Source organism: Balaenoptera borealis (genome assembly GCF_965194805.1).
Source record: "Balaenoptera borealis genome assembly, chromosome: 7".
NCBI lineage: Eukaryota > Metazoa > Chordata > Mammalia > Artiodactyla > Balaenopteridae > Balaenoptera > Balaenoptera borealis.
In genome coordinates this window covers 60,521,309-60,533,957 of record NC_138864.1, presented here as the reverse complement: position 1 = coordinate 60,533,957, position 12,649 = coordinate 60,521,309, and the positions used below count along the sequence as shown (strand labels likewise).

Genomic DNA, 12,649 nt, shown 5'->3' with positions numbered 1-12,649 from the left:
GAGTAATTTAGTATAAGATAAGGAAAGGTAAAATATTGTGGTCAGAAGTTAAGAAATAGCCTTAGTATTTATTTTTCAGCACAGTTAAGATGATGGCTATATCCAGACTGGGCCCAACAGGTAGGTAGATGAAGTGCACTGAAAACAACGGACACTGGAAACGAGAAGGGCAGGACCTGAGAAGCGAAGGCACTGAAAAAAAAAATCACAGAGCGCCAGTTACACACCATTGTGTGTATCCCTAAATTCCACATCATATCATTATTTAAACAATGATGTGAAAACATACATGGACCCAATGTATCACTGCAACACTACATACAACAGCCAGGACACAAAAGCAACCTAAATGTCCATCAACAGATGAATGGATTAAAAAGATGTGGTAGGGCTTCCCTGGTGGCGCAGTGGTTGAGAATCTGCCTGCCAATGCAGGGGACACGGGTTCGAGCCCTGGTCTGGGAAGATCCCACATGCCACGGAGCAGCTGGGCCCGTGAGCCACAATTACTGAGCCTGCGCATCTGGAGCCTGTGCTCTGCAACAAGAGAGGCCACGACAGCGAGAGGCCCGCGCACCGTGATGAAGAGTGGTCCCCGCTTGCCACAACTAGAGAAAGCCCTTGCACAGAAACGAAGACCCAACACAGCCATAAATAATAAATAAATAAAATAATTTAAAAAAAAAAAGATGTGGTATATACATATATAATGGAATACTACTCAGCCATAAAAAAGAATGAAATAATGCCATTTGCAGCGACGTGGATGGACCTCAAGATTGTCATACTGAGTGAAGTACATCAGACAGAGAAAGATAAATATCATATGATATCGCTTATATGTGGAATCTTAAAAAATGGTACAAATGAACTTATTTACAAAACAGAAATAGAGTCACAGATGCAGAAAACAAACTTATAGTTACCAAGGAGGAAAGGGGGAGAGGGATAAATTGGGAGACTGGGATTGACATATATACACTACTATATATAAAATAGATAACTAGTAAGGACCTATTGTATAGCACAGGGAACTCTACTCAATACTCTGTAATGGCCTATATGGGAAAAGAACCTAAAAAAGAGTGGATATATGTATATGTATAACTGATTCGCTTTGCTGTACAGCAGAAAGTAACACAACATTGTAAATCAACTATACTCTAATAAAAATTAGAAAAAACCACACAAAACCATGAATAAACAAATTTCTCTCTTAAAACAGAGTTGGGAGACCAGAAGGGGGAGCCCTCACACCCTGCAACTACAGCTGAGCCCAACAAGAAGAAACGGTCCTCTTCTCTCCTGGCGAGGACTCAGCAAATAGAAACCACGGGCTGTCTATTTACTCTAGCCCTCCCAACTTCCTTGCTCCTTCTATAAAAGTGTCCTTCCCTTGCTATGCGGGGACTTGCATGTGGCTTGTCATGGTTGCAGACCCCAAATTTCAATTGTCTGTTTATCCTGAAGAAACCTATCTTTGCTGAAGAGATATCTGGCATTCTATTTGTTTTAGATCAATAATTACCAATCATATACAGGAAAAGCAGCAACAAAAAGAGACTATCATAATAATTGTAACAAAAAGGACTCTTTGTAGAATCTAACACTGGGAAGACCAAGGAATGAGTCACACAGGATGCATCAGTTGGGTACTCAACAAGAGTGTAGAACCCAGCTCTCTAAACCTAGGGTTGATAGCCAAAGTCCCAGTAACACTCTTTCAGGGTTCCATCTTATTGGCTCCTGCACTGAATGGATAAAGCATTAATGAAATTATCCAAGAGTAGAAGACTATTTTTCAGGCAAAACGTTGCCTCACGAGGTCAGACAATGGGAAGTTATCTACACTTAAATATCCTGCAGGATGCAGCAGAGAAATTAGGGCACAGAACTTAGGAACAGATTCTTAACAGGTGGATTTGAGATAGAAAGCAAAGAACAAGGTGCTAAAAATTCCAGCAACAGAGGAGGAATACTCAGAAAGTCAACGAATAAAGGCAACTTGGAAAAGAAGATTGTAGTATAACCTTTACACCCAAGAGACAGCTGAGGTGGCTGCCATTTCTTTCCAGCTTTAGATTGTTGCTCCAAACGCTACTGGTAGAATTTAGCACTGACTGCCATCAAAACGACCACGGGGAGCTTGTTAAAAACTGAAATTCCAGAACTTATCCCAGATGATTCACTAACTATTTACACATTCCAGGAATCTATGTATTTAACAGTTCATGTATTTAATACAGGACTGAAATTTGGGAACTCGTAGTATCTACTACTTAATACTGTCACACCTTCATCTCACCTGATGAGTTGAGATGTTAACAATAGATGTCATTGTTAAGTCTCTTATAGCTCATATTCATTGAAAACTTACGGTATGGCAGATGCTTTTCTAAGCACATTAAAATACATTTTTAAAGTTCAGTTGTCCCAACAACTTTACAGTGCAGTTGTTATTAACATTTTCAATTTAACATAAGGAAATTAGGCAATAAAACAGACATCTGAGCACTGGCAATCTGATACCAGAGCCTGTTCTCTTTACTGACTGTGCTATCATGATAGAACTAGCTTACTAAAATAAACCTTTTCCTTTCGCTTTCAACTAGAATTATGTATGTTGTTAAAAAGCCATGACATGTTGATCATAAACCCAGGCAGTTACACATTTTAATGAAAACAAGGAAACTGATGAAAACAATAAAATCAGCTTGGCAAGCAAAACATTTCAAAGCACAAAACTGTCATAAAAATAATGGATGTCCTTAGGGGTAAAAGTAGTAAATAATTCCTATACACCTCCTCACACTCACAGCTACTTCTTGCATTTCCTTAACCCTAATATTAAATATGAGGTTGACTTGGACATTGATCAGTTCAAAAAAGGGAGGGGGGGGCAAGAAACATCCATTCACTTATTCAATATCATAATTATCCTATCTTTTGCATATCTGTTTCTCTCTTTTCTTTTTCTCTCTTCTTAATCTCTTTCTTTTCTTCATGTATTCAACAAACTTTAGTAAGCATCTAGCATGTGCTGGGCACCGTGGCTCTCAAGACAAGTGTCAACCTCACGCAGGGGCTCATGTGCACCAGGGCGGGGGGTGGCTTTCTAAAGAAGTCACACTGACGCTGAATTTTAAAGGAGAAACAGAACTCGGAGAATGAAGGTGGGGAGGAAATCCAGAAGAGGAGTGGAGAAGGGGAACGAATTGTATTTCAAGTCAAAAGTGATGGCAAAACAGAGGATTTCATTACAGCAAAATAAGAAAATTAGCTTGAAAGTACTTTTATGCCTTCTCAAGGAAGGCATCTTTGTACGATAAAAATCTGTGGCAATCAAATGTATTTTATCAAACTGGATCTTTGAATACTTACATTTAATTCATTTTTTAACATTTCTTCAAGACGATGACCTACATGTTCTTCATCTTCTTTTGTGTCCATAACTACACAAATTTGTTGTGAAATTCTTTCTGAGATAAAAAAGAAAAAAAAATTTTAAGTTTCAAACAGAATATGGAACAAAGCCCTAGTATGCTGAAACCTATACTAACCCGCTGTTCATAACTATTGAACAAGAATAGGGAGGTGTGGACTTTGGGCCAAGTGGAGTGACTTGGACTGCACAGAGATGTCCTGGACTCAACTGACCATCCAAGTCAGTAAATCTATGTATTTAACATTTTGTGGGTGGGTAACCAGGACATCATGTAAGCAACAGAAATAAGAGATCTCTGGATATATTTGAAGAGAGTAACTGCAGGTGACAGCTACTTGGCTCAAGAATTCAATCCTTCCACATTTACAAGAAATCTCCCAGAATCTGATGGAATCCCATCTCCCAGGCAGCTCCTCTGGTAAGGCCATAAGATGTCTCCTGCGTACAGCTCACTGTGCCACCTGGTGCCCTGGCTACGCACAGCATTTTCCTTGCCATTCCAGTCAATTCAATTAAATTCCTGCCTGTTTAACTATTACCATAACAAATGAAAATAGCCAAAAATAGGTTTTCTTCAAATTTGGAAGGCTTGAGATGATATAATTTAAAATCACAAGCTGTATGACATAGTGATATTCACCTTTGTAAACCCTGGATGCACTCTCCCCAAATATGTGCAGTCCTCCTTTACAGTAAACAGATCTAAAATACTACGAAATGGCTATATTGCTGCCAGTTAAGAACACATTTCATGGTATTATGTCATGGATTTTTTTAAAAGCCTAATTTTAAATAGGAGTCCCAAACCAAAAGTTAGTTTAACTTATGACCTAGCTGCTTCTTACACAGGCAACTCCACATAACAGGCTCTCTAGAAACACTGTTCTAGCAATAGTTAATGATTCTTCTCCAAAAAGCTGGGGAGGAACAAACTTTTTTTTCTTTTTCAATAAATCATAGTTGTTTTATTAATTCTAAGAGAGATTTTTGTTTTGTTTTGGTTTGGTTTGTTTGGGCTCGCCACGCGGCATGTGGGATCTTAGTTTCCCAACCACGGATCAAACCCATGTCCCTGCATTGGAAGTGTGGAGGCATGGAGTCTTAACCACTGGACCACCAGGGAAGTCCAAAATATTTAAAATAATAACGTCACCAGTTAATGGTATTCCTGTTACTACCTACCTCCCACTTATCAATAATAGTATATGTTCCAAGAGCCATACCCGATATTCACACCATTTCTCATGATGACCCTGCAAACAATATTATTGTGAATCTATGTGACAGATTCAGGAAACGACTTCAGAGAAACAAAGTAACTTGCCCAAGATCACAGGGTTATGAGTAGAAGAAAAAGAATTCAAATGCAAAGAAATTAAGCTTACGAACACACAGCTATTCTATGGCACTAAAATGAAAAGAAAAAGACATCTGACATGAATTGAACATCAAGCATTTTCATATGAGGTCCTAATGCTTCATAGTTATTATCTTATTTAATGCCTCAAAATAAATATGTATTATAAGCTATGTATTATAATTCTTGTTTTTACTCACAAGGTACTTAAATCCAGGTCTTCCCAAAGCTTCTGCCTTTTCTATCATGCTTCCTACCTTACAATAATTTCTGTAAAAGAATGTGAAACGGTCTTCACTCTTTTATACCCTACAAATTCAAGAAAACTAATATAAGCGTAGTAATTCAAATGGATTAAGAGGACACTTCTCTGCTGGATACAGATCTGCCACAATTATATTATCTTAAAATCATTTCATTTTTTATCATTTTTCATCATTTCACTTTTAGGACTGGGTTCACCCATCAGTAAGGTTCCTACCAACTTGAAAATGTCTATAATTTTAAGTTACACAAGCCTAATAAAATTAAATATAATAAAGAACACAAATGGATGGTACAGATATTAAGTGCTATGGAACATCACTGTGATTAGAAAGGTAAATTGGTTGACAAGATTAAATAAATCTTTATGCTAAAATGAGCTAGGAGCTCACTCTTGAAAGTTAAACTTTGCTTAGTAGAGCCAAGGGGCTTGAAAGTGATGAAGAGAAACAAGATTTTTTAAAAATTTAATGTATTGGGGTAGAAAGAGTACAAGCATAAACTTATTGTGACAAGAGACAAGATAAGTACTCAAAAAGTCATGGAATGATTTAGCAGTGAGCTATGAAGTGGTATACTCAGTGAAGCCAGAACATGAAGGTCCCATGCTTTCCTGAATACCTAGAGTGTCCTGAAAGCTTTAGATGTAACTATAGTATGAGCAGTAGCTTTTGAAAACCAAGTTAATTCAAATGTATGTATTGTATTCTCTTAAATATTTGGAGAAATTTGGACTTTGTAATGTCGTAGCAAAAATGCAGTTACATTTCCAAATGCTTCTTTCACACACACCAAAAACATTATAATAAAAAATTTAATGTGTAAGTAATTTACTACATATATAATATGATGGCACCACAATAATTCTGACTAATTTATAAAATAATGCATAAACAATACTTTTTAAAACAAAACACAACATATGCAGATTTCCCTTCCTTGTTTCATCATATATCCTTTCTAGAATTCCAAGCTCTATCAAATGTAAATCAACAATAAATTAAAACTGACATTATCCCCCTCCAAAACTGAGATAGTTAGCCCTTGAACATGGGTTTGAACTGCGAAGTGTCCACTTATACACAGATTTTTTTCAATAGGAAATAGTATACAGTGCTGTATGATCCTCAGTTGGTTAAACACACAGATAGGGAGGGCTGACTAAAAATTATACGTGGATTTTCAATTTTGTGAGGGTCAGTGCCTCTAACACCCATGTTGTCCAAAGATCAACTGTATAAATAAAATTAAGTAACTCAAAATCAATTTGGCATTAATTTTTTGCCATGTGTCAGCTGTTCTAAATAGCTTTTTGTTTGGGAATCTTTGCTTGAGGGATCTTAGTTCCCCTATTAAGGGATGGAACCGGGGCCCCCTGCAGTGGAAGCGCGGAGTCCTAACCACTGGACCGCCAGGGAAGTCCCTCACCTGCTTTTTGGACAAAAATGACATCTTTAAAATCGCAAGCCTTTCAATTATAAACATAATATATTCCTCTATTTATTGAGATCTTCCTTAATTTTTCTCAGTGTTTTATAGTCTCCAGTGTAGAGTCTTTTTGCAATTTTTGTTAAATTTCTAAGAAACATTATTGATGCTATTGTAAATAATATCTTTAGTTGCATTTTCTACTTGTTGATGTACAAAAATATCTTAAGATTTCTATACAGTCTTTGCATTTAGTAACTGCTAAATTCACTTATAAATTCTAAGGGTTTACAAGTTATTTCAGATTTTTTATATATACAAACATGTCAATTGTGAACAAAATTTTAATTCCTTTTTTCCAGATCATAATTTTTTAATCTGATAATGCAACTTTTAGAATTTTGCTTCTATGTTCATGATAAAAATTAGCCTGTAATTTTACTCTTATAAGGTCCTCGTCAGAGGTTTATTAAACATTTACACTGCCTTCATGTAGTGGGTTGGAAAGTTCTCTCTTTTTCTATTTTCTGAAGAAATGTGTATGACGTGTTATTTCTTCTTTTCAATCGTTTTGTAAAATTCACTGGTAAAAGCCATCTGTCTTTGTGGTAGCAGTTTTAATTAGATTCAATATCTTAAATGGATGAACAACTTTTCCTAGTTGTATTTGCCTATGAATGTGTTCATTTAACCTAAATTTAAGTCTATTAGCATAAAGCTTTGGACTGAATGTTTCTGTTCCCCCAAAATTCATGTTGAAGCTTTAACCCCCCTGCGTGATGGTATTAGGAAGTAGAGTCCTTGGGAGGTAATTAGGTTTAGATGAGATCGTGAAGTGAAGATCATCTCATAGGGTGAAGTCCACATGATGGGATTAGTGCCCTTATAAAAAGAGGAAAAGACACCAGACCTTCCTCTCACATCCATGTGAGGATTCAGCAAGCAGGTAGCTGTCTGCAAGCCCTGAAGAGAGCCCTTATCTGGAAAATGAATCAGCTAGCACCTTTATCTTGGAATTCCCAACTTCCAGAACTGTGAGAAATAAATTCCTGTTGTTTAAGCCATCCAGTCTATGGTATTTCATTATGGCAGCCCAAGCTGATGAAAAAAGTTGCTCACATCTCATTGCAATGTCTATAGGATCATCACTGATGCTCTTTTTTCATTTCTGATAATAATTATTTGAGCCTTCAATATTTTTCATGATCACTTTTGCCAAGGTTTTATCAATTTTATTAACATTTTCAAAGAAAAGTTGTGTTGATTCTCTCTTATGCTTGTCTTCTAACTCATGAATGTTTACTATTTTCTTCAATATCTTCTTCATTCTACTATCTATAGATTTAGTTCACTGTTCTTTTCTAATTTCTTACAAAAGAAAAAAAATAGTGGGCTTTTGTGCTTTTCCTTTATTCTAATACAGTCAACCCTTGAACAATACAGGTTCGAACTGCGAGAGTCCACTTACACCTGTTTTTTTTCAATACGTACATAGTACAGTACTACATGAGTGTGACTGGTTAAATCTACAGATGCAAAACTGTGGACACAGAAGGCCAACTGTAAAGTTATCCACAAATTTTACACTGTTAGGAGGGTCAGGTTCCAAACCCCATGTTGTTCAAGGGTCAACATTTAAGGCTCTAAATTTTCCTCTAATTACAGCTTTATTTACACATCAAATATTGTGATATTTTTCAGTTTAAATTATTTCATTTTCAATTTAAAAGATTTCATTCATTTTTTTCTCACTTTATATACTTCTAGCTTCCGCTGTGATTTCTCATTTGACTCATGGATTATTAATTTTATTGTCTTTATTAGTCTGCTATTGTGCAAGAAGTTGCCATAAATTTAACAGATTAAAACACCCACTGAATATCTCACAATTCTATAAGATAGAGAGGAGAAAGCTAGAGAGAGAGAGAAAGAGCAAAAGACAGCATGAGCATACACAAGAAGAAATGATAATGAGCTCACACATAAAGAAATGATAGAGCAAATGGGGCAAAATGTAAAAAATCAGTGAACTGGTGATCTGGGTAAAAGACAGATGGATGTTATATGTACTATTCTTGCATCTTTGAAGTTTAAAAGTATACTAAAATAAAAAAATATTCTAACCCCCCCAAGAAACAAATAAGATACAATTAAAAATAGATTTATATACACACACATACACACACATAAATAGAAGACTTTAAAATTCATCTCTCTAAAGTTTTAATTACATGAGGTGATGGATTTGTTACCTAACCTTATTTGTGATAATCATTTCACAATATATGCATGTAACAAACCATCATACTGTACAACTTAAAATGTTTTACATCAATTATATCTCAATAAAGCTGGATAAATTTATTAAAAAATTAAGTCTGTTCATTAAAGATCAACTGAGCAAAACATAATTAAAGACCTAGATTCAAGACAATGTAACAATAATGAACAAAGTCAATCTTTTATCATGTTGGTTTCTGTATTGTCTGCTGACTTCTTGCAATTCCCAGTTACTTGTATTCCACATGGAAGTCTGTGCCAGACTGGCCACTTTCTAATAGTGTCTACAGTCCATATCAATATCATTTAGCACCAACAATGATAAATTTTCTATCCAGCTACGGTCATTTATGTGAGGTCGTAATGTGAGGTTTATAAAAGGTTTCTCTATCTTAAAAAAAACATAAAAATTACCTACGATAGCTGATTAATCCCATCAAAATGGTATAAGTCTTTTTGAGTATAAAAATTTGGGGATAATTCGGGGATAATTTTGTAGTTTTCTCTCATCTCCATATTGTGGCAACTGAAGGATGACGAATTTAGGGAGAAAAAAAATGTGTTGGGTTACGCATTTCCCTTTGATATTTCAGTGTGAAATTTTTAAAGAAACCCCAACCCACTCAACTCCTACTCTGATCTGCATGGCTCACTGGAGTTTACAATTTAGCCATTTCGTGCCCAATATTTTAAAGGCAATATTATAAGAATAAAATGCAATGTTTATATCTCAATTATAAGTATGAGGCACTTCTTGGGTATCCAATATTTGTTAAATTATTGAGGTAAATGCAATTTTTCAAAATCTTATACAAATTCTGTATCTGAAAATAGTATATTCATACTTTGACAGCATTTTACATGTATGAAACGAGATGAGAGACTAACAATTACTATGTAAAGCCAAATTTTCTATAAGGAGTTTATAAGTATCTAAAAGAAAAACAGGAGACATGGGAATAATAAAAGATACTACATGAGGATTAATGAAGATTGTATGAATTAATATGTGTAAAGTTATGCAGAATGCTTTGTACAAGTATATCCCCAATAAATATTCACAGAATAAATGCTATCATGGTCATATACATTCATTATGAATATAAGTTAAGATTCCTTTTATCTTACCAAAATACAACCCATCTCTAATTCCAAATGGTGCCTTGTGGTCTTAACATTTCAGAGTTTGATAAACAATCCCTATCAACTTTGTCCCACTGCTTTTCAAGTTTCAAAGTTTCACCAAATATGCAGTAGTTTTATATAGTAATGGAATACACATCTTGAGTAATCAATAGTCCCGTTTTCATCACTTAAATCCTCTGAAGCTAAAATGGATACCTTCTAGCTCTAATCGTTCATATCTTTAGTTTGTCCACTAGACCTAGGCTGAAACATCTTACATGATTTCTATTAATGATTCCACAAACATGCACTGACAGGCTTAACTGAAAATGTTGATGTACTTAAGATCTTCATCAAAAACAGGCATCTGCCATAACTGTACTTGTACCATGCAGATGGAAGGCCAAAATGGGAAAGAATGTAAGCTGTAGGAACAGGGCTCAAATAAATTGAACCTCCTCTCTTCCACAGTTATTCTAGTATCCCCCAACTCACGAAGAAGGGAAAAAAGGCACATTATTTAAAATTCACTTTCTTCATGAACCACAAAACACTTTCCAATCATTAATATGATTAATCCTTATTATTTCTCAATGCAAACAAAGTATTTAACAACTTCCTTGAGGTTAATGATGAAATCAAAAGAAAAAAGAAGTCTTTAGAATTCCTGATCTGCTGTTCTAACTATTAATAAAGCACTTCTTAGAAACATTTAGAGTTTAAAATAAAAACAATAGCACTGGGGAAAAACCATAAAGTCATTTCACTTCCTGGAATCATAAACACTCTAAAACAAGAATCTACTCTTTGTTCTCGCCCCAAAAAAGACCTAAGGATAAATTGGAAAAACATTGAAATTAATTTTAAATCATACCTGACCAGTCAACTTGATGACTAATATTATTCTCTGAGTTTTAGTTTTCATACTACCCTCTCTTTTAAACAGCTTTTAATAAATCTTTCTAAAAGGCACCTGTGTCACATGATGAAATATTTTGATATCTAAACCACTAGGGTACATCCCTCCCCTCAAAATCATTTTTAACAAGTACTCTGATTTACACTGAATAACTTCATTTATATATCACATCTAGTGTCGCACAGCTCTCATAGTGACAACATAAAATTCAAACTGGAACATAACTTGGAAATCGACAGGTTAGAATTAAAAGCTGTAAGCATTAATTAATAAGCTCAAAATTTTCAGTTAATACCTCATCCCCATGCATGACAACTTATAAATGGTCAAAGAATATGTATGATTGCCAATAATTAATAATAATGCCAAAAATAAATAACGTGCAACTTGATTTTACTTTACTGGCTATAATGATTAATTTTGTATGTCAACTTGCCTGGGACACAGGGTGCCCAGATATTTGCCCAAACATAATTTGGGTATTTGTCATGGTATTTTTAGATGAGTTTAACATTTATATCTGTAAACTAAGTAAAGCAGATTGCTCTCTCTAATGTGCGTGGGTCTCATCCAATCATTTTAAGACCTGAATAAAAGAAAACGTTGACCCTCCCCCCAAGTAAGAGATGATTCTCCTGTATAACAGCCTTCAAACTGAAACATGGCTCTTCCTGATTCTACAGTAGTCTGCTGGCCTTTGGACTTGAACTGGGACATTGGCTTTGTAGATTTTGGACTTGTCAGTCTTAATAATCTGTAATCATGTAAGCCAATTCCTTATTGTGTGTGTATATATCTCATTTGTTGTGTTTCTCTGGAGAAGTCTAACTAATTCACTGGCAAAAAAATTTTAAGCACTCTTCAACAGGTAACTCATAATTCTAAAGTCCTGACCAGAGGATTCCCACCTCCATATATTTCATACAGGGCAACATATAATCACCCACAACACGTTGGGCTTTACACCTCATTCTTCAGCCACCAAATAATACCACCTACAATTCCCTGGACACATCATGATCTTTGCAATAATGTTCATGATCCCCCCGCCTGCAGTGCCATTACATTTCTTTGTCTAATTCTCCAATAAGGACTACATCAAGCATCATCTGCATTAGTAACTCTAGGCAAATGTTTTAGATGTATTTTGGTGAGAGGAGAAGAAAAAAGGAGGGAGGAACAGAACCACCAGGAAGAATTTTGTGAAACTACAGTACCCCCCCATCTCCAAACCCCCAATTCTGATACATAATGATATGTCTCTCAAACACGTATAACCACACAACTAGGATTCTCCTTATATCCAGGTAATCACTGCATTGCTGAATTTGAGTGTTCATGGGAAAAGGCCCCTCAGCGTAGTTTCAGAAGTGGAAAGAAATCCACATGTACTGTGACCCTAGTAAGTCTATTGGCAAAGCAGACAGTCAGACAGTACACACCAACAGAGCCATATCAGTTCCTTACAGCCAGCAATCATTCTGGTTGTCAGTGCATTCATTCTGATTATTTAGTACTCACGACATTCTATAATTATTGCTAATATTGCTTTGGCTTTTTACTACAGTAGATACTTTTATACATTATTTCATTTAATCACCACAACAACCAAGGAGAGAAATTATTCTCCCCATTTTACAGATGAGTTAAGCGAGGCTATAAAGCCAGTAAGTTGCCCAAGGTCATACTGCCATGAATTGTGAACTTTAAGCTTTCTAACTCAAGTCCATGTGAAGTTAGCATCCTAAACGATATTTTTCCCTCTCATACTGTTCTACATTTTTATTTTACTTTCATTATAGTTTTTACATTGGATTATATTATCTATTTG

The 12,649-nt window shown here is 35.4% G+C and overlaps 1 protein-coding gene across 4 annotated transcripts in view; it reads right to left on the bottom strand.

Annotated features, from left to right (window-relative positions):
- Window positions 1–12,649, bottom strand: part of CRPPA (CDP-L-ribitol pyrophosphorylase A) — a 426,528-nt gene that overhangs the window by 249,268 nt on the left and 164,611 nt on the right. For all 4 annotated transcript variants that reach the window (XM_082398504.1, XM_082398506.1, XM_082398505.1 and 1 more), the window contains exon 6: window positions 3,382–3,479. In XM_082398504.1, the coding sequence (XP_082254630.1) occupies window positions 3,382–3,479 (98 nt within the window). The remainder of the gene's footprint in view (window positions 1–3,381; window positions 3,480–12,649) is intronic.